Source organism: Saccopteryx bilineata, chromosome 7, assembly GCF_036850765.1.
Source record: "Saccopteryx bilineata isolate mSacBil1 chromosome 7, mSacBil1_pri_phased_curated, whole genome shotgun sequence".
Classification (NCBI taxonomy): domain Eukaryota; kingdom Metazoa; phylum Chordata; class Mammalia; order Chiroptera; family Emballonuridae; genus Saccopteryx; species Saccopteryx bilineata.
In genome coordinates this window covers 13,544,752-13,565,737 of record NC_089496.1, presented here as the reverse complement: position 1 = coordinate 13,565,737, position 20,986 = coordinate 13,544,752, and the positions used below count along the sequence as shown (strand labels likewise).

Sequence of the window (20,986 nt, the reverse complement as noted above, 5' to 3'; positions counted from 1 at the left end):
ATCTAATAAGGAAGTAGTTTTCAACTGAATAGAAGGAATTTTCTGTTCTGAGTTTCCCTAACAAAATATAGTATGTATTTGTTTCAAATATTGAGCATAATGTAAAATAAAGACATCTAAGTTAGAATTACAAATCATCTTTGCCATATTAAACAATTTTTTTATCATACAGTGAATGCTAACATAAAAGTGCTGACACAGTAACTGAGATCACCAGGAAGGCCTGCCATTTTTGCCCATGGCAAAGTTCAAGTATTATACTGGAGTGTTAAAAGAAAGAACATTACTGTTTTTCAACATATGGGCATCAGTGTAACCTGCTTAATATGTCCCTCAAAAACTGTTAACAATTCAAAATTTTTGTTAGTTTCAAGAATACTAAAATATGAGAAGACAAAATATTAAAGGAAAGAAAAGTGCCCTAAGGTTATGGATTTAAAAAACTTTTTTTTTAATGGTTTTTTATTAAATATATAATGTACACCCAACTGCTTCGTATTCTACTATAGTTTGCTGTAAACTAATTATGAATTCACAGGAACTTTTACTTTAAATTTAATTTCAATAAACTTGTCTGAGAAAGATACGTGTATATTCAAATTTGTGAGGATACAAATATTTTATATTCTTCAGTATTATAGTAAAGGTATAAAATTCCTGGAAAATTTTATGGCCCTTGCCGGTTGGCTCAGTGGTAAAGCATTGGCCCTGGCGTATGGAAGTCCTGGGTTTGATTCCTGGTCAGAGCACACAGGAGAAGCAACCATTTGCTTTTCCACCCCTCTCTCTCCTCCATCTCTCTTTCTCTTCCCCTCCCGCAGCCATGGCTCAAATGATTCGAGCAAGTTGGCTCTGGGCACTGAGGATGGCTCCATGGCCTTGCCTCAGGTGCTAAAAATAGCTCAGTTGCTGAGCAATGGAGTGACAGCCCCAGATAGGCAGAGCACCACCCAGCAGGGGACTTACTGGGTGGATCCTGGTTGGGGCATGTGTAGGAGTTTGTCTCTCTGCTTCCCTACCTCTCACTTAATAAAAAATTTAAAAAAAAAGTAAAAAGGAAAATGTTTATCCTTTACTTAAAGCTTGCATAAATTAGAAAATAAATAGGAATACTCTAGCTTTTTACAGATACAGAGGCTGTTTTAGTGAACACAAAAGATAAATAAGTATTAAGAGAATATTTAAAACTTAACTGAAGTGGCAAAGGAGCACTTTTTATTAGACTCTCCCCACAACCAAATAAAGCCTTTAAGAGCTTCTTTATGAATTTCTGGAAAATGTCAAGGATTTACTTTGTTCATTAAATATCAAATATTTTATTCTGTAGGAAAATAAAAAAATATCCACCACCACCCCCCAAAGCAAATTTTCCCCACCACAATACAGTTATTTTAACCAATCATTCTATAAAGTTAATTTCAAACAAATTCAAATTCACTAATACAATGGACTATATCAGATACCAACTAGAACAATTAAACTTAGGATACCACAGTTTACAGCAAGATATCGAGGCTCTGAGTTAGTTACTAATGACAATAAAACAAATCATCATAAATAGACCTTTGGATTAAACCATACTGCTTGCTTATTAACAGAAACAGCTACTTAAAGAAAAAAATGTAGATCCAAAAATCAATAAATACCTTACTGACAGAGATATTGGTATAAATTAATTTTCTTTCCTATACGAAAGGGAAAACTTTTCGTAAGTTTGGTTATTATAAATCCACATTATATATAATGAACACCAAGTTTTTTTGTTTTGTTTTTTAATTTTTTAATTAATTTTCTTTTTTTTCAGAGACAGAGAGAGTCAGAGAGAGGGATAGATAGGGACAGACAGACGGGAACGGAGAGAGATGAGAAGCATCAATCATCAGTTTTTCATTGCGACACCTTAGTTGTTCATTGATTGCCTTCTCATATGTGCCTTGACCGTGGGCCTTCAGCAGACCAAGTGACCCCTTGCTTGAGCCAGCGACCTTGGGTCCAAGCTGGTGAACTTTTGCTCAAACCAGATGAACCTGCACTCAAGCTGGCGACCTCGGGGTCTCGAACCTGGGTCTTCCGCATCCCAGTCTGATGCTCTATCCACTGTGCCACCGCCTGGTCAGGCTGAACACCAAGTTTTAAGGAAGCACTGTGTCATTGTAGCCCAAGCTAAGAAAGAGAGGTCAACCAACAACTATGTCGTTAATTCATCCAACAATCAGATGAATTTCTATCCTCTCTGTACAAAATTTATGATACTGAAATGAATGACAATAGAAAAACAGTAACTCCATATAAAATAATATGCAATGAATGCTGTTGTTTATAGAGCTCATTAGACTCTCACAAGCTTGTTCAGTATACAAAACAAATAATATCATCCCTGTTTTATGAACAATGAAAAACAGTCTCAGTCAAGTCAACTGGTAGTTAATTTTGTTTTAAGTACTTTGTCTATATTAACAATCATTTAACTCTCACAACAATCCTCTGAGTTAAGTGCCTTACTATTATTCTATTTTCCAGAAAATGAAGACACAGATTAAGTAAATTGTCTAAAGTTAAAGAGCTTAGTAAGTAGCTGAACCAGGATTGAAACCCAGGGAATTTGGTTTTTAATCCTGTACTTTTAACCAATTTAAAATGCTGCCACTCAAACAGGCAAAGCACATTTCTGTAAATGTAGTGTACTGAAAGTTAACATTTCATAAGCATTAATTTTATATAAAACATAATCATAAACTTAGAAACATGCTTTAAAAATTAACACTATAAATAGAAATATCTAAACTGATTCTTTTGTACAACATAAAACTCAATCAAGCAAGAAACAAAATAGTGTAACGGGAAGCAGGATTAAGGCCCTGGCCAGTTGGCTCAGCAGTAGAGCATCAGCCTGGCATGTAGAAGTCCCAGGTTCAATTTCCAGTCAGGAAACACAGGAGAAGCAATTATCTACTTCTCTACCCTCCCCCTTCTCTTTCTCTCTCTTCTCCTCCTGTAGCCATGGCTCAAATGGTTCAAGTTGATCCTGGGCCCTGAGGGTGGCTCCATGGTCTCAGGCACTAAAATAGCTCAGTTGCCGAGCAACAAAGCAGCCCCAGATGGGCAGAGCACTGCCCCGTAGGGGGCTTGCCAGGTGGATTGGGGTCCATGTGGGAGTCTGTCTCTCTGCCTCCCCATCTCTCAATAAAAAATTAAAAATTTTTTAAAAAAGAAAGTAGGATTAAATGTATATGTGATGAACTATGAACTTTGTGAGAAAAAAATGATAAGTGAAACAGCGGCCAAAATATTCAAAATATCAAAAAATTATGAGAGAATTTAAATTATTCTTTGATATTTACATATGAATGTCAATATGTAATATTTTTATAACTTAGATCATTTCAGAAACATAAGTCATCAATTAAAGGACAGAGTTTGAAGAAGATAAAAAAAAAGCTGTACAAAATTTCCCTTTTGTAAAATTTACAAAATTTCCCTTTTGTAAATCCGAGACCACAGCACTCTGCCAACTAAATGCCATATCAAAAGAGCTGCCACATGAGGCAAGGCAGTGTTTTTCAATATTTTCCTAGTTTAATGTAAAGGATATATTTAAATGTGTGGGTTTAAATAGTCTCCTACAGGTTGATGACAGAAAATAAAAGTGACAACAACAGAAACAATTAGTGTTATAATCTACCTTGTTTAATTATGTCAACAGTAATATACCTATAAAATATACTCGCAATTCCTCCCTACCATGTATCTGAGAATAAAGCTGAATCTGCAATTTAACAAATTTATAACAGAAAATCCCTGTAAATTGTGAAAGTGCAAAATAAAATGTAACTCAGATCTTTCTCAAAGATTTAAAACATTAGAAGTTGTGTTAAAAAAATTTGTGATAATTTGTACTTCAAAATTAAACTTTTACTCATGAATACTATGTAAAGTCACAGCAACAAAAGTTGATTAAAAAATACAAACTATCTAACAATCAAAATCTCTATAGCTAATAAAAGATTTTTGGAGAACAGTAAAGCTATCTATTGGTGCCATCTTGTGGAAAGTACTAAAGTTTTGAAACTTATCCTTCAGTTGCCTAAAGGCAAAGTAAACAGGTCTTGGAAAAACATTCAGATAAACTTAACACATAAGAAAAAGTTAATCCCAATATGATGGTATTACTTAATGATCAATTTTAACCCATGATCATAAAAATCTCTTCAGGACTAGAATTAAATATTAAGTATTTAAAAATGTTACTGATTCCAAATAAGAAACTAAAAAACTGTCAAAAATATTAAATCACAAACTAAAATTTAAATTGTATAATATTTAATCACCTCAATTTGAAATTTGAATTTACTAATGAGTGAAAATGCAGTAAAAATGGAATGTTATGCCACAAATTTTGTAGAAGCTACCCACTGTATAAGCCAACTTGATGTAACTTCCAATTACTAAAAAAAGAAAGTTTCAATCTTACACTTTTATTTGATGCATGAATATCTATATCTCCATAAATTGTTCCCAGACAGATCACTTTGCCTCCTTTTGTTTGAACATGTAATTTTTGACTCTGAAAGACAAATACAAAAATACATATAAAGAAAAAGAAGAGAATAAATTTGACTTACACTAATAAAAAGATTTCTAACATTTTATACATTTCTTTTTAAATAATGACAAAGGAGAAAAGAGGAACTAGGAATTATATAGACATGCACTGTTTGGAATAATAACACCAACTAGAAAAGAATGTCACCTGCTGTTAAAGGAATTAAATAAGACATGTGAACTCAAAGGGGAATAAATAGCTACTTGGGTGTTCCAATAGCGTCACTGAAAAAGAACTTGAGAATCAAAGATCACTGACTGGCTAACTAAAGGTAAATGATGCTGATGATAACAATAATCACTGTCACTGTTCACTGTTATTAATAGTCATCATTAATAATAACAAATTTATCACTTATCTGGCACTTCTTTGCATCAAAACACAATATTCACTACTTTAACTATTATTTAATCATCACAACAACTCAGAGGAATGGGTATCCTATATTCTCATTTCACAGAAGAAATCCAAGATTCAGTTACCCACAGTGATACGAATCTGAAGTCAGATAGTATAAAAATATAGTCATTATCAAGCAGACAAATAATTGATGGATATTAGAAAAAAGTATTCAAAACAACTGTCACTTTAAATCAAGAGTTCTTAAACAATCTTAAAGTTCTATGGAGTCTGTGAAACTTTAGAAGTTGTAAATAAAAGGTGACATACATGTGCATTTGTTTTTTTTTCTGAGAGGGCTAAGGCTCTCATCAGATTTTCAAAGAGGTCTAAAGCTCAAAAACATTAAGAGCTATGATTAGCCTGCCAGTGATAACTAGTAGATACAGCATAACCTGGGGCACTGAGGTCCCTGCTTTGAAACCCTGAGGTCACCAGATTGAGCATGAGCTTGTTGGCTCGAGCACAGGCTTGACAGCTTGAGTGCCAGGTTGGGGCTCTGGCCTGAGCAAGGTGTCACTGGCTCTGCTTGAGCCCCCTCCCCCAACAAGGCACCTATGAGAAGTAATCGATGAACAACTAAACTGAAGCAACTACAAGTTGATGCTTCTCATCCTCTCTCCTCCCTCACTCCCTTCCTGTCTCTATCTAAAAAAAAAAAAAAAAAAAAAGTTAAGAGCTATTATTTTAATTTAAAGCTCATGTAATTCCAAAAAATAAAATTAAATTAAAAAAATGAGGCAAGTTATAAAATTTTTAAAAATATGAAACAAAATAGTTAATATAAATGTTTAAATCATTAACTATTTAGTATAATATAAGCTATTATACTACATTTAAACAATGCAAATGTGTGGCATTCAATAAGTTAAGGGTCTATTGCCTAAAATATTTACTTATTCTCTAAGAATGCCGGATAAATGTAGTATTGTCATACATTTTGATTGGATAATAAGAAAAGTGGAAAGAGCATGAGCTTAGAAATCCGAAAGACCAAAGTTCAATTCTCAGGTCAATTTATTAGCTATGTGAACTTAAATGAGTTCCTCAGTATCCTCGTGTTTCATAGTTTCTTTCTTGCTAAGAGGAAGATAATTCAAGTATTAAATGAAGGGTTAGCTAAGTTTTCTGGTACATAAAAAGCACTGGAAAACACTGGCTATAAACATGTTATTACATAAGCCAAATATATTTCAAGTCCTTAAAATGAGTGGAACAGAAACTTATACTAATAACTGATCATTAATTCAAGATAATGATACTGTACCATATTTAAATCTTAAAACAGATATTTACCAAGTGTTCTCATTTGTGAATTTAAGTCAGTTAAATCCTGAGCTCTCAAGAATAATACTTTTAACCCTTGGTGTATACCTTAGGATGCACTGGACCTAATTTTATTTTATTAATTTTTAAAATTGATTTTAGAAAGCGAGGAAGAGAAGAGTGGAGAGAGACAGAAACAGAGAAACATCGATTTGTTGTTCCACTTAATCACGCATTCCCAGGATTATTCTTGTATGTGCCCTGTCAGGGAATTGAACCAACAACCTTGGTGTATCAGGACAATGTCCCATTCAAGTGAGCTGATTGAAGAGGAAGAGAGAAATCCCAGGACCTAAGAGATTTACTACCAAGGGTTTGGCTGAAGGTTTTTCTATGGTAGAGCAGAAGTGGATTTAACAGTGGGCACACCGGGCGCTCGACCTGGGCCCTAGCGTCCAAAGAGCCCCGCAAAACCCAGCTTTACATATTTTTTCTAATGACACCAAGTTTGGTTTCATATGTGCAATTTTTACATTAGTAGTACATAATATTTTTTATTTATTTAAAAATATGGTTAACATGTATTTTTATTTTCCCTCTCTCTCAATATTTTCTTCTGTACTTCAGGCCTCAACTAAGCTTAATCTGCGTCTGTGATAGAGGACAGGTTGGCAAAATGTCAGGCTGAGGACTCAGTGAAGACAGATTTAGTGAGGTCTACAGAGCTGTTATGGATGCCTTGCAGTGCTATAGGCAGATTTTAGAAAAGAGGTCATCAACCTCCCAGACTAGCCTGGAGCAATTCTTTAAGAAGGTGGAGAGGCCTGCAACAGTTCCTGTACCCTCTACATCAGCTGCTTCCTGAGATGAAACACCTGTAGCACAGGTACACTCATCTCCAGCGTCTCCTGCATGTTCCTTAATTAATCCTGAGTCACCTGACCCAGTATCTCCAGCACCTTCTGCAGGTTCTCCTGCCTCTCCAGCTTCTTCCTCCCAGTAGGTCCCTCTCTCCCACCTTGCAATGTCCCTTCCAGTGTGCAAGCCAACCACAGGAATAAAGGTAAGAAATATTTTTTACACTTATTTTTTTCTGTTGCTACTGTACAGTGTATTTATATCCTTGTCCTTTTCCTGTGGCTTAGTTGTGTTTTTATGTTCTAGATTATGATTTTACAACTGTGTTAAAATAGGTAAGTGACTTAGGCTAGGGTGTGTTTCGACTGAAACCAAAATTTGGGTTACATCGCTATCGTCGGAACAGAGGACCCCCTGTATTCTTTAATCTTCCATATTTAAGCAACTAAGTTTATTTGAAATGGCTCACATGTGGACAGTGCTAAAGGCAAGTGTGCAAAATAAAGGTAATTGGACAAAACAAATTAACATCAAAACTTTTAAATGAATTAATCATTCTAATTAGTTTATGAATCTAAAAATGAATATGTTTTACAATTGCAAAGCAAAAATGAATGACTTCTCATCAACAAAGTTACCTGACACCAAAGTTCACAAAAATATTGGGAATATTTTGAATATGCAAGTGTAAGAAGTACCAGTAGTAATAAGCCAGAACCAATCAGAGATGTATTTAAAATCATAGATTGGTTGAGACCAATCTAATTTTAAGAAAATTAAGTATAAAATGTCATTACAAAACAAGATGAATTTGTTGTTTAACAAAAATACCTACTTAATCAGTAAGTAATGAGCTACCTGATATATTTAAAATATAATTGATCTAATATTTTTTAATGTCCTATTAGTTTCACTGTACACTTTGAAATGAAATCTAAAAGGAATGAGGAAAAAAACCTTCAAAGTTGCTATACCTTCTATACTTTCAGAAATACTCAATATCACAACAAATGATACTCAGAATAATAGCTTTAGTCTGGTACTGCAGTTCATAATTTAAGGTTTTTTAAAAAATATAATGCTGAAACAAAATTAGAAAAATGCTTATACCTTAACAGACTGTAAGATGCTATCCCCCTGTTCAGTTTCAATTTTGCAATTATCACACTGAATATTTTGGACTTTTACACAGCCAGACCCTGATGACTTGATATTCAAATCTAGAAATGAAAAAATAAAATACAAGTTAGTACTATGGTTAATGGGCTCCAAAGCATTTTGATACCCCCCAGAAATCCAGCTCCTCAGTCACGTTCATAGTATTACTGCAAACTGGAAAGAGCACCAGCCGCCTCTCTCTAAAGCAGGGGTCTCAAACTCAACTCAGCATGTGGGCCGCAGAGCCAAGATCACAGCCATTCAGCGGGCCGCACTAGGTCTACAAAAGGCAACTGTTACGCAACATTTTTCTCACTGCAGTTGAAAACAAAAATCAGTACAACAAGCACAATCGTACATGCAGTTTACTCAGTGTCACAAAACGACCAGAAACTGTAGTTCGCATCACAACTGCTGTTAACTAAGCTAATATCTAGCTAGGATGCTAGAGAAATGAAAAATACAAGTAGGCCCCTAGGCTTACTTAATTTTATCCAAAATATTTTGAACTTCGTGGATTAGTCTGCGGGCCGCACAAAATTGTTCGGCGGGCCGCGAGTTTGAGACCCCTGCTCTAAAGGGAGGGAGCCTCCACTGTGGCAACAGGACCAAATGAAACTTTTTCTGCCAGTTTTTAGACACAGAGCAATACTTTCTGTTGGTCAATGTCATCTAAAGAGAGAAAGGAGCATAGGAGGGAGAGAAGGTCAGAAACTCCAAATCTTAAAAGCACTTCTGGGAAAGATCACAGAAGTTTCTTTCCCACAGAGTTCTGTGTAAAAACATAGCAAGTTAACAAGCCATTATTGTAAACTGGGTAAGTCAGTTAGCCTATTCTTCCTAATATTCATGGAGATTTAAAACTTTGTTCCCTAGCCTCTCCAAATCAAAAACATTTTGCAAGAGTAGCATAGATCACCGTTTATGTTCACAACTTAGTATTTAAAATGCTAACTCTAACCTTTCGTATTCAAAAAGGAGAGTATTACCATGCAGCTATTTCACAAGGTATTTTCAGTAATAAAAAATTAAAAACTGTGAAAAATCTAGCAGTAAACAATATTAAAGCCTTAAAACTGTGGATAAATAACACCAATTATCTGAAGAAAATCAGAAAAGAAAAATAAAGGTGCCATCCTTGGCTATCAATTTAAACATATTTAAACATATAATCTTAGTTGTCTCTGTATAAAAAAAAATACACTGATATTTAATACAATAATCAAGTCTATTTTGTACTGTAATGCTATATTAGTAAATCATCCTCCCCACTCCATACTGTTACATTTTGACATCAATGGTCTCTTATTAATTTAAAAACTTAAAAGAGAGCCCTGGCTGGCTGGCTCAGTGGTAGAGCTTCGGCCTGGCGTGCAGGGGTCCTGGGTTCGATTCCCGGCCAGGGCACACAGGAGAGGCGCCCATTTGCTTCTCCACCCCTCCCCCTCTCCTTCCTCTCTGTTTCTCTCTTCCCCTCCCACAGCGAGGCTCCATTGGAGCAAAGATGGCCCGGGCGCTGTGGGTGGCTCCTTGGCCTCTGCCCCAGGCCCTGGAGTGGCTCTGGTTGCAACAGAGCGACCGCCCTAAAGGGGCAGAGCATCGCCCCCTGGTGGGCAGAGCGTTGCCCCCTGGTGGGTGTGCCGGGTAGATCCCGGTGGGGCGCATGCGGGAGTCTGTCTGACTGTCTCTCCCTGTTTCCAGCTTAAGAAAAATACAAAAAAAAAAAAACAAAAACTTAGAAGAGTAGCAATAAAGCATAGTGATTCAGCAGTCTCCATTCAGTTCAAATCCCAGTTCCACCCTTTTATCTGCAAGTGAACAGGCATATTTCTTGACCTAATTCCCACTAGAAAAATGTAATGAAGGCATGGATTTTTTCTATTTGTTCACCCACAATAAATATGTACTTTATGAAACTTGCTGTTATCTCAATTTCCTTATCTGAAATGGTGATAATATCTACTTTATAAGTGCAATTGTAAAGATTAGAGAAGATTATTTCAGAAGTGTTGGCTGCTGGTATGATCAACAATATCGTCCTTCAGTCCCAGGAAGGAGAAGAGCCTGGGGGAGCCTTTCCTAGGAAAGTGTTGGCTTGCACTTGAGAAATAACAGGCAAGTCAAACACAGAGGAAGCATCATGTAGGCATTATCAACTGAAGTTTCCTAGGTGGTCTCACTATGTTTTTCTTCAAAACCTGTTACGGAAATTTTACTTAGGCCAGTATGAACGAAGACGGGTGCCTATATGAAACCGAACACTTGGTCCAGGTTAGAAAGGAACACTCAATAGCCAGGGCTGTCTTGGGCCAGACCCAGCTGCAGGCAAGGGGAAACGCGGATGGACTGCCATACCACTGAGGGGTTATCAATAAACACCAACCCTGAAAAATAAAACGCTCTTCTATTGACAAGGTGCAGTGACAGAAATAGGAACAAAGTGTCAAAGGAGAACATAAGGATCTCCACAAATGTTATCTGATTTAGCTTATCCCAAACCATGTTTCCATTCGTTTTATAAAACTTGAATGATTGGTGCTGGAATCCATGGGAGTCCAAAAAGACCAGAGTAACAGGCTTTGTTGAAAGGAAGAAAGGTACCCTGCGGGGCAGTTCTCCGGGGAGAAGGGCATCGGTACAGACTAGGGGGTGAATTTTATAGGGTTTGGGAGAGCCTGAGGGGATACTGAGTCAAGTTCTGGTATGTTCCCTTTTATGATTTTACGATTTCAGCTTCCTGGAAAGCTCCTCCTTGGGCAGTTGATCAGCTTTCTGGAACTTTTCTGCCTCAGAGGCGATTGTCCAGTAAGTAAGGGTGAGGTCAGGCAGCCAGGTGGGACAACAAAAGGGCAGTTGGAAGTTCCAGTAAATTCATATCTATCAGTTGGGAAATGAAATCTGTATCGACTGACAAACTCTAAGAGGAAGCTTTAAAGGGGACAAACTAAATCAGGTTAGAATGGCAGATCCAAAGGCACCAAACCCGTTGTAACTCCACTTGCCAAACGTCAGGGGCACGTCCACCTCCACGGACGCCCCGGGGTCGATGGTGTCCGACAGCACGGCCACTTCCCTCAGCGCCTCGTCGTACTTCACCTGCAGGCCGGCCGGGTCCTGCGCCCCACTCACGGCCACCAGCACGCGGTCGGCGTCGGGGTAGGCGAGGGGGTCCAGGGGCTTCACCGCCAAGTGGCACGGGAGCCGCGCCAGCAGCCGACCGCACGGGCTCACCGGCAGCGCCCACTCCGTACGAGCTCCGCGCGCGGGGCCAGGCGGAGAGCCCTCGGGCTCGGACCCGGGCCGGAGCCCGCCCCCACCGGAGCCGCACCGCCGGGCCTCGCCGGGCCTGCGCGCCCAGCGGCCCGCAGCCTCGCCGGCCCACGCCCGGGAGTGCCCCAGCCTCAGGCAGCCAAGCTCCCAGCCCGCGCGGGCTGCGAACATGGCGCGCCCCTGTCGCGCCGCCTCGGACCACCTGAGCCCCAGGTGACTCGCACTGCCCGGGTCCAGAAGGGGAAAGTGTCAGCGAGTGTTCGCTGAGGACAGCGAGATCGCTCACTGTTTCTAGCAACTTAAAATTCAACCGCACACGCCTCAATTGCAAGCTGAAATTTCAAAGCTGTAAGTGTCCATCCCGACCCACACTTCTCGCCTACCGCCCCCCTTCGCAAAGGCAGACGGGATAAGTAGTTCTAAAAGGAGCAAATGGGGAGGGCCTAAGTTGCCCAGAAACTACATATCCCAGGAGGCAAAGCGTGGGGGTGAGGCATGCGTTCTTTGCCTCAAAATCATTAGCCATTGGAAGGACAGAAAGAAAAGGCGACATGACAAAGCAACTGACCAATGGAAAGCGCGGAAGGGGCAAGGTGGGCAAGGCTACGTAGTTTCCTTGGATACCAAGGACGCGATTTCTTCGAAAAGGGTGGAGCTTTAGAGTGAGACCCTGGAGGCCACAACCCAGAGAAACAGAGGATCTTAAATAAGGATCAGTACCAAAGGAAGGAGTAAGAAACTGCGGCGTTGAAGGTGAGAACTAGATGCAAACTAGGAGTACCCTCAGTGGGTAGTTAGGTCCAAACTTCACTAAACTAGACCGGGGTACCGAGAATTGGAGAGTCCTTGACAAGAAGATAAAGAACTAGGGTTGGTACTGTTTGAGAAAACTTTTTCTTTGACAGAAAATATTGAAATAGAGTTAGACTCCTGCCTCGTTCTGACTCTAAATGATCTTAGGCCGCTCATTGGACGTCTCTGTGTTTTAATTGCTCGCTCTTAAAAATGACCTCAATAATATTTCCCTTGACTTGCCTCAAAAGGTTTTTGTAAGGGTCAAATGAGATACTGGTCATTTAACCAGTCAAAAATACAGATAAAGTACTGTATTTTTATTTTAGGGATAACAATGACTAAGTTACCAAGAAAAATATGAGAGATCAGGACTGTGTTGACAGCAGTATTGATCTCTTTTGTCTACAACATGGGAATCATTATTTTACTGGCTTTTCCATTGGTTTATCTGTGTCACTGGACTGGACTTGTTTCTTCAACCTTTAGATGAACAGGGATTGTACTTAATGACTCTATAAGGTCCTTTTTATATTCTATTATTCTGTGGGTAATGTTAAAAATGGAAAAGTGATTTTTTTCCTCCTTTACTGCTTAGTTCTCCCTTTGGAGCCACTTCCTCCTCCTACAAATAATTCTCTAAGTTCTCATCAAAGACACACTGCAAACAATGGTGTTTAATAAAATGCAAGTGCAGAAACTGAATACCTTAACGAAAGGGAAGCCCTTGGCCAAATACAATAAGCAGGATTACTGGGAGCTATAGTGATAGAGATGGCTGGAGTCCAGATGGGCTGAAGTCCTTACAAGCCCAAGTCACAGGGTTCTTTGCTATCCATTAACTTTTTAAAATTTTAGTGTTTTCAGTTATTCTTACCTGCCTTCTGTCCTTGTTCTTCCTCCCCCATTTTCCTCCTAATGAAGGCTTATAACAGGTGCTAACTTTTAGGTTCACCAAGAACTAAATACTAGTTCTGTCCTTGGCTTTAGTTTCATTTGGTCATAATTATTCAGACTGATCTTCAAACTGTCTTTTTAATTAAAATAGCTTTGGAAAAGGCATTGGTTTAAGCAAGTTGAGAATGCATTCAAATTTGTTGTACATGTGCCAAATACTTTAGATTAAATAGGAATTTTTAATGGATAATTTTTTTTCTATGACAAATTCTTTTCTGAGACAAACCAAGTGAATAGAATTGGCAACTGAACCTTAATTGTTTATACGACAAAATGATTGTTTTACTATTTTGAAGTATATACAATAAAACTGAAGACAACTAATTAAAAATTACTTTCCTGATCATATGAATTTGAAATGAAGAAAGTTATTGAAAATCAAGATTAATATATTAAAAAGCTATTGATACTTTAAAACATCTAATGATTTATGTATCAAATCAGTCTACATGTCAATAATGACAAATAAAAGTGACATTATAGTTTTCAGTGCATGTTCACATGTATTATCTCATGGTATCCCCACAAAACACTGTGCTTAGCAGAGCAAGTATTATTATCCTTATATAATAGGTTAGGAAACAAATTCAGAATGTTTAAGATTAAGCAGTTAAAAGGTCTGGCCCTTTTACCACACAACCAAAAAGTCCTATCTTCCTGACACCTTTGAAGAAAAAAAATTATTCATCAAATGAATAGCGAATCATATATAATCCCCCCTTATTTAGAGTTTAATTGTAAGATATTTTTACATCTTCAATTTTTAAAAAGCCTTTCCTGTAGTCATGAACATATACTGTTGGAGGGAGTATAAGTTATTGTAAACTTTTGAGTGATCAGTTCAGCAAAATACATAAAGCACTGTGAAAATATGTATATCCATGACCTGGAAATTATATAAGGTCTACCGGAAAGTTCTGTCCGTTTTTGGAATAAAACAAAATACAAATTTTTCTTACCGTCAATAAACTTTATTAAATAATATAATTGCTATTGTTATTAATGATTTCTTGCCAGCGTGAGTGCAATTTGTATATCCCATTTTTGGAAAATGGTTTATCTTTTGATGCGAAAAATTGAACTAGCGCTTTGATATCTTCTTCATTTTTGAATTTTTGCCCTTCAAAAAATTTTGTAAGGACAAAAACAAGTGATAGTCGGAGGGTGCTAAGTCCAGGGAATATGGTGGATGTGACAGACATGCTTCTGTAGCATTTCTTCCTTGTTGAAATTTGTAAAAATTACAGTGGCGTAAATGAACTTTATCAATAGCCATGGGTACACTATCGCTTCACACATAAGACTAACGTAAATCAACTTTGTTTTAGTTAATTTGCTACATCAGTATATATACATTAAGTGATAAAAATAGAGAGGCACACATGCGCCAAATAAACATGTGCTTACGTGTCGAAACTTGTGATAGAAACGGACAGAACTTTCTGGTAGACCATATACTTTTTGGATTTTAATATAAGCAAAAAATTAGGGATATTTAAAATTACTTAGGTTCAAGACATTTTGTTTTACAGGGTTACTTATGATAGTAAAGAATTGAAGCAACTTAAGTGTTCAAAAGCAGAAGAATGTTACATAAATTAGTATACACCTGGAATATTATGCAACAATATAAACTTACATTTTGAAGACTATTCAAAGATATGGACATTTTTCCATAATTTAACTGTAAAGGGAAAACCTACAGTTCTTCTTCTGCATGTGTCCCCTTTACTCTCACACTATTACCACACTCACACTTCACTTCTGTCACTTCTGACCACCAAATGGTGGTCTTTTACCCATAACAACCTCTGTGGCACCAGTTGGGTGTCCTACAATTTAACTTAATTGTGACACTATCTACCTGGAGATAATGTCAGATCCCACCTCTTAAGGGCTCAGTCCCACGAAACTGTCTGCACCCACTTCAAACGTGGATCACAAATAATAGGTCCCTTGGTTACTCACAACTTCTGTCTGATTTGGTTACAAATTGTAGATTCCCCTGATCCCCTCCTCAGGTTCAGTTAACTTGCTAGAATGGTTCACAGAGCTCAGAGAAACATTTAACTTAGTTTACCAGTTTATTCAAGGATATGACAAAGGATACAGATAAGCAGCCAAATGAAGGTCTGGGAGAGTCCCGAAAGCAGGAGCTTTTTCTATGCCTGTGGCGGTGGGTGTATCACTCTCATGGCGGGGATGTGATCGCTGTAGAGACGGGGTGCTCCGAGAGGGTGATGCATCCCATCTGCACAGGATAGAAGAAGCTCCTGTTCTCAGTAATATGGAGTGAAAGGAACAGAGTACCAACTGTATGATGATCCCAATTCTGTAATAATAATTGTAATTTTAACATAAATTATATTTAAATAAACATATATATTCCATAGAAACAATTCCAGAGGAAAATTCAAAACTTGGTAACTCTAAGTTGTGAGATAATGAATTGCATATTTCTTCATTTTGTGTATGTGTGTTTTCAATAATAAACATATTATATTTATCATTTAAAAAATTTAAAGCGGCCCTGGCCAGTTGGCTCAACGGTAGAGCGTCGGCCTGGCGTGCGGGGGACCCGGGTTCGATTCCCGGCCAGGGCACATAGGAGAAGCGCCCATTTGCTCCACCACCACCCCTCCTTCCTTTCTGTCTCTCTCTTCCCCTCCCTCATGCGGGGGGTCTGTCTGACTGTCTCTCTCCATTTCCAGCTTCGGAAAAATACAAAAAAAAAAAAAAATTAAAGCATCTCTTTGTATATATTACTTCCGAAGACTTACTCAATAACGAAATAGGTAGAGGATTTCTTACCATCTATATGTAACTACCCATGAATATTTTACTTTATTTAATAATTTCAATATAATGGACAGCAGATGGCATAAGAGAGTTTTCAGAAAAAATGTAACCTAAACAAAGAATTATGAAACTCAGCTTAAGTGAGGGAAGACCTAGGAATTTGCTTTCCCAATTATAAACTTTTAAATATATCTTATGACTTCATATGAAATCTTAATAAAATCAATAATCTAAACTACTAACTAAGAGTACTAAGAAGTATTTAATGAATAGGTAGGTCACTTGAAAATTGACACGTTGTTTGTTTCCACATAGATGATGGACAGGAAAATGTTTGTTATTTAATGTGGTCAAATTTTTCTACTTTAAACACCGTAAGAAGTTACCTAGGTTACAAATATCTCAGGAAGATTCTTGAGGTAGGGGGATGTGAGTACTTTGTACTTTAAAGCAATATGTATTTGTGTATTTGTATGTGTGTGTTTAAGATAGTATTTATTGTAACCACAGAGTTTACTTACAATAGAAAAGTTTAAAAGCTTGCTTTAGATTAGAGTTCTTGCAGTGCTAATGCTTTATTCCATTTCCACAAGGAAGCAATAGTGTTTCAACCATCACATAGTAATAGCATTGATATATTCGTTGAGTAGCAACAGCATAATTGCATTCTATATATTTTGAGGCTATGTTGTTAGTTATATCAGGATTATTGCTTCCTGATTTTTTTTTGTCATTAAATGATGAACCTCTTTATCTCTACTATTGTATTCTGTCTTGATGTATATTTTTATCTAATAACAATTTCATTCTTTTATTTCAAACCCGTGACAATATATTTGAGACTTGTCTCTCATAAACAATATAGCTCGATATTTTAAATCTAATTTGAGAATCTGTCTCAACAGGTAAATGTAATCTATTTACATTTTTGGTAATTACTTTTACATTTATATACCTATTCATAACACCTTGCTTTGTATTTTCCACTTGTTGTTCCTCTTTTTCTCTATTAAAGTCTTCTTTTAGTCTAAATGTTTTTCTTTACTCACCTTTTTCCTCCATAGTAACTTAAAAGGTTATTTTCTTCTAATTATTATCCTTAAAACTTTAGTATACTCACTGGACTTTGCAGATGTCTATCAGTCAGTCTCTTCCTCATCCTTTAAAACAATAGAATTTTTTGGCCCTGGCCGGTTGGCTCAGCGGTAGAGCGTCGGCCTGGCGTGCGGGGGACCCGGGTTCGATTCCCGACCAGGGCACATAGGAGAAGCGCCCATTTGCTTCTCCACCCCCCCCCCCTTCCTCTCTGTCTCTCTCTTCCCCTCCCGCAGCCAAGGCTCCATTGGAGCAAAGATGGCCCGGGCACTGGGGATGGCTCCTTGGCCTCTGCCCCAGGCGCTGGAGTGGCTCTGGTCGCGGCAGAGCGATGCCCCGGAGGGGCAGAGCATCGCCCCCTGGTGGGCAGAGCCTCGCCCCTGGTGGGCGTGCCGGGTGGATCCCAATCAGAATGCGGGAGTCTGTCTGATTGTCTATCCCCGTTTCCAGCTTCAGAAAAATACAAAAAAAAAAAAAAAAAAAAAAAAGAATAGAATTTTTTAACATCAGTCTTTTCCCTTCCATCTTCCATGTCATTTATTACCTTGGGTATTTTAGTTCCACCTTGTTTTTGAAGCCACACAAGTAGTTATTATTGTTGTTGTTTTTATTCAATGCTTTTTAAATTTTAGTAATGTTTACCAATTTACCCCTTTCCTTTAGATTCAGTTCATATTTTACTAAAGTATATACATTTTATATATTCATTGAGCCCCTGAGTAATTTCTTCAGACTTTGTCTAAAAATGTCTTTATTTTACCCTCACTTTAATAATAATTTAATTGACAGATACTGTCTCTCAGTACTTTGAAGAAGTATAGTTTTTGCTAATGAGAAGTCTTCTGTCAAATTTAGTTCCTTTATAGAGATCTGTTTTTTCTCTTTGGTTATTTTTGTAATTTTTTCTTTATTCTGATGGCCTTCAATTTTAATTAACAGTCAGTGTAGACTGGTTCTTCTTGTTTGCTTTGCTTTGTTTTAAAGTTAAGTTTATTGAGGTATAATTTATGCACAATAAAATTCACAATTTTTAGGTGTACAGCTCTATGAATTCTGGCAAATGTATACAATCGTATAACTACCATGACAATCAAACCATAGAACTTTTCCATCATTGCCAAGAATTCTCTCAAGACCTTTTTAGTCAGTCTTTCTCCTCCAAAACCCAGAACCCTGGCAACCACTGAACTTTATTACCTGTCCCTATACCTTTTCCAGAAACTCATGTAAATGAAATCAAATAGTACATCGCCATTTGTCTTAGTATATTGCATTTGAGATTCATCCATGTTGTTGTATGTATCATGGCTTGTTCCTTTTCATAGTTCAATTCCAGTGTATTAATATACCATAATTTGTTTATACCTCCACAACTTGATATTTGGATTGTTTCCAATTTTTGTTGAATACGATTAAAGACAATGTAAACATTTGTGTAGAGTTTTGAATGGATATGTCTTCATTTACCTATACATGAATGGGATGCTGGGTCATATGGTAAATGTATGTTTAACTTTATGAGAAACAACTAAAATACTTCCTAAGGAACAGTAGAAATTTGCATTCCCACTAACAATATGTGAGAATTCCAGTTACTCCACATCCTCACAAACACTTGGAATTGTCACATTATTTAAAATCACTCTAATATGACCCTGGCCAGTGGTTCAATGGCTAGAGCATCAGCCAGCATATGGACATCTGGGTTCAATTCCTGGTCAGGACACCCTGGAGAAGCGACCATATGCTTCTCTCTCCATCATCCTCCCTCCCTCTCTCCCTTTCCTTCATGCAGCCAGTGGCTCAGTTGGTTCGAGCGTGGCCCTGGCCACTGAAGATAGCTCTATTGGGACACATGGGCCTCAAGCACTGAAAATAATTCGGTATTTGAGCATCAGTCTGGGTGGATCATGGTTGGGGCACATGCAGGAGTCTGCCTCACTATCTTTCCTCCTCTTACCTAAAAAAACAAACAAAAAGTACTCTAATATGTATGTAGTTCTATCTCTTTGTGATTTTGATTTGAATTTCCCCAATTACTAATAAAGTGAGCATATTTTCATATTCTTATTTGCAATTTGTATATCTTTTGTGAAGTATTTGTTCAGATTTTTTACCTATTTTTCTATTGGTATCTTTGATTTTTTTTATTGATTTATATATTCTTGATACCAGTCTTTTGTTATATACATTATTTTCACATATTATACTTTATTCCCAGCTGTGGCTTTTGTTTTTAGTTTCTCAACAGTCTTCTGAAGAGATCTTTTAAATTTTGAATAACTTCAATTTACCTATTTCTTTTCTTTCATGATTTGTGATTTTGTGTTCTATCTTTAAAAAAACAAAAACAAAAGAAACAAAAGAAAAATTTTCCCCAAATATTGTTCTCCTATGTTTTTTCTTGGATTTTTTTTTTAACTTAAAGTTTTACATTTAGGTCTATACCTTATTTCAAGGAAATTTTTGTAAGTGATGCAGGGTATGAGTTGAGATGAATTCTTTTGCATAAGGATGTCCAATTGTTCCAGAAACTGTTGGAAAATATGATCATTTCAGTGGATTTAAAAAAATTCAGCAAAATTTGCCCAATTGGTGGTAGCACAGTAAATAGAGTGTTGACCCAGAATGCTGAGGTCCCAGGTTCAAAACCTCAATGTTGCCAGCTTGAGCACTGCCTCAGAAGTTTAAGAGTGACCCCTGGCTTGAGGGCGGGATCATCAACATGATTCCAATATCACTGACTTGAGCCCAAAGGTCACTGGCTTGAGCCCAAGGTCTCAGCTTGAGCAAGGGGTCACTGGCTCAGTTTGAGCAACCCCCCAATTGGGAAACTTATGAGAAACAATCAATGAACAACCAAAATGAAGCAAATACAAGTCGATGCTTTTCATCTCTCTCTCTCTCTCTCTCCCTCTCTCCCTTATTGTCTCTCCCTCTCAAATCAATAAAAAACAAACAAAAACATGTAGCAAAATTTAACTCATTCCTGATAAAAACTCTTCATAACTTGGAAGATAAGGAAACTTCCTTCACCTAATACAGGTATCTATGAAAACACTTAATGCTATACTTAAGTGTAAAAGACTAAATGTTTTCCTGCTTAAGATCTGGAACAAGGCAAGGATGTTCACTCTATCACTTTTATTCTTCATTGTACTGGAAGCTCTACACAGTGCAATAAGGTAATAAAAAGAAATAAAAGGAGTCTACATTAGAAAGAAAGAAGTAGAATCATCTTTACCTGGGGACAACATGATCATCTAAGTAGAAAATTCTAAGGAATATTATATAAGTTACTGAATTAATTATAAAGTTTCACAATGTTACAAGACACAAGGTCAATAACAAAATTCAACTTTATTTCAAAAGATTAACAATGACACTTGGGAATTGAAATTTAGTAATAATGCCATTTATAATATCATACAAAATGTGGAATACATAGGGATGAAGTTAATGAATTATATACAAGACCTGGTTTCTGCAAGCCATAAAACATTGCTGAAAGAAACTGAAGACCTAAATAAGTAGGGGAGAAATACCATATTAGAGGACAATAAGACTCAATGTTATGATGACATAACACCCCATATTGATCTATTAATTCATTGTTCAGTCATAATTCCAGCAGGTTTTTGTAAAAATAGAAATTGACAAGATGCTTCTAAAGCATATGGATATATAAAATACCTGGTATAGCCAAAACCATTTAAAAAAAAAATAACATTTTGAGGACTTATGCTACCTCATTTTAAGACTTATTCTAAAGCTATAATAATAAATACA

At 37.1% G+C, this 20,986-nt stretch overlaps 2 protein-coding genes across 5 annotated transcripts in view; one reads left to right on the top strand and one right to left on the bottom strand.

Moving 5' to 3' along the window:
• FAM185A (family with sequence similarity 185 member A) overlaps positions 1-11,930 on the bottom strand; it is a 61,277-nt gene extending 49,347 nt beyond the window's left edge. For both annotated transcript variants that reach the window (XM_066239863.1, XM_066239864.1), the window contains exons 1-3: positions 11,287-11,930; positions 8,237-8,346; positions 4,472-4,564 (exon numbers count right to left, since the gene is read on the bottom strand). In XM_066239863.1, coding sequence (XP_066095960.1) covers positions 4,472-4,564; positions 8,237-8,346; positions 11,287-11,725 — 642 coding nt within the window. In that variant the 5' untranslated portion in view covers positions 11,726-11,930. The remainder of the gene's footprint in view (positions 1-4,471; positions 4,565-8,236; positions 8,347-11,286) is intronic.
• Positions 11,931-12,198: 268 nt separating this feature from the next.
• Positions 12,199-20,986, top strand: part of CCDC146 (coiled-coil domain containing 146) — a 198,095-nt gene continuing 189,307 nt past the window's right edge. For all 3 annotated transcript variants that reach the window (XM_066238451.1, XM_066238449.1, XM_066238452.1), the window contains exon 1: positions 12,199-12,307. The gene's annotated coding sequence lies outside the window, so the exon portion shown is untranslated. The remainder of the gene's footprint in view (positions 12,308-20,986) is intronic.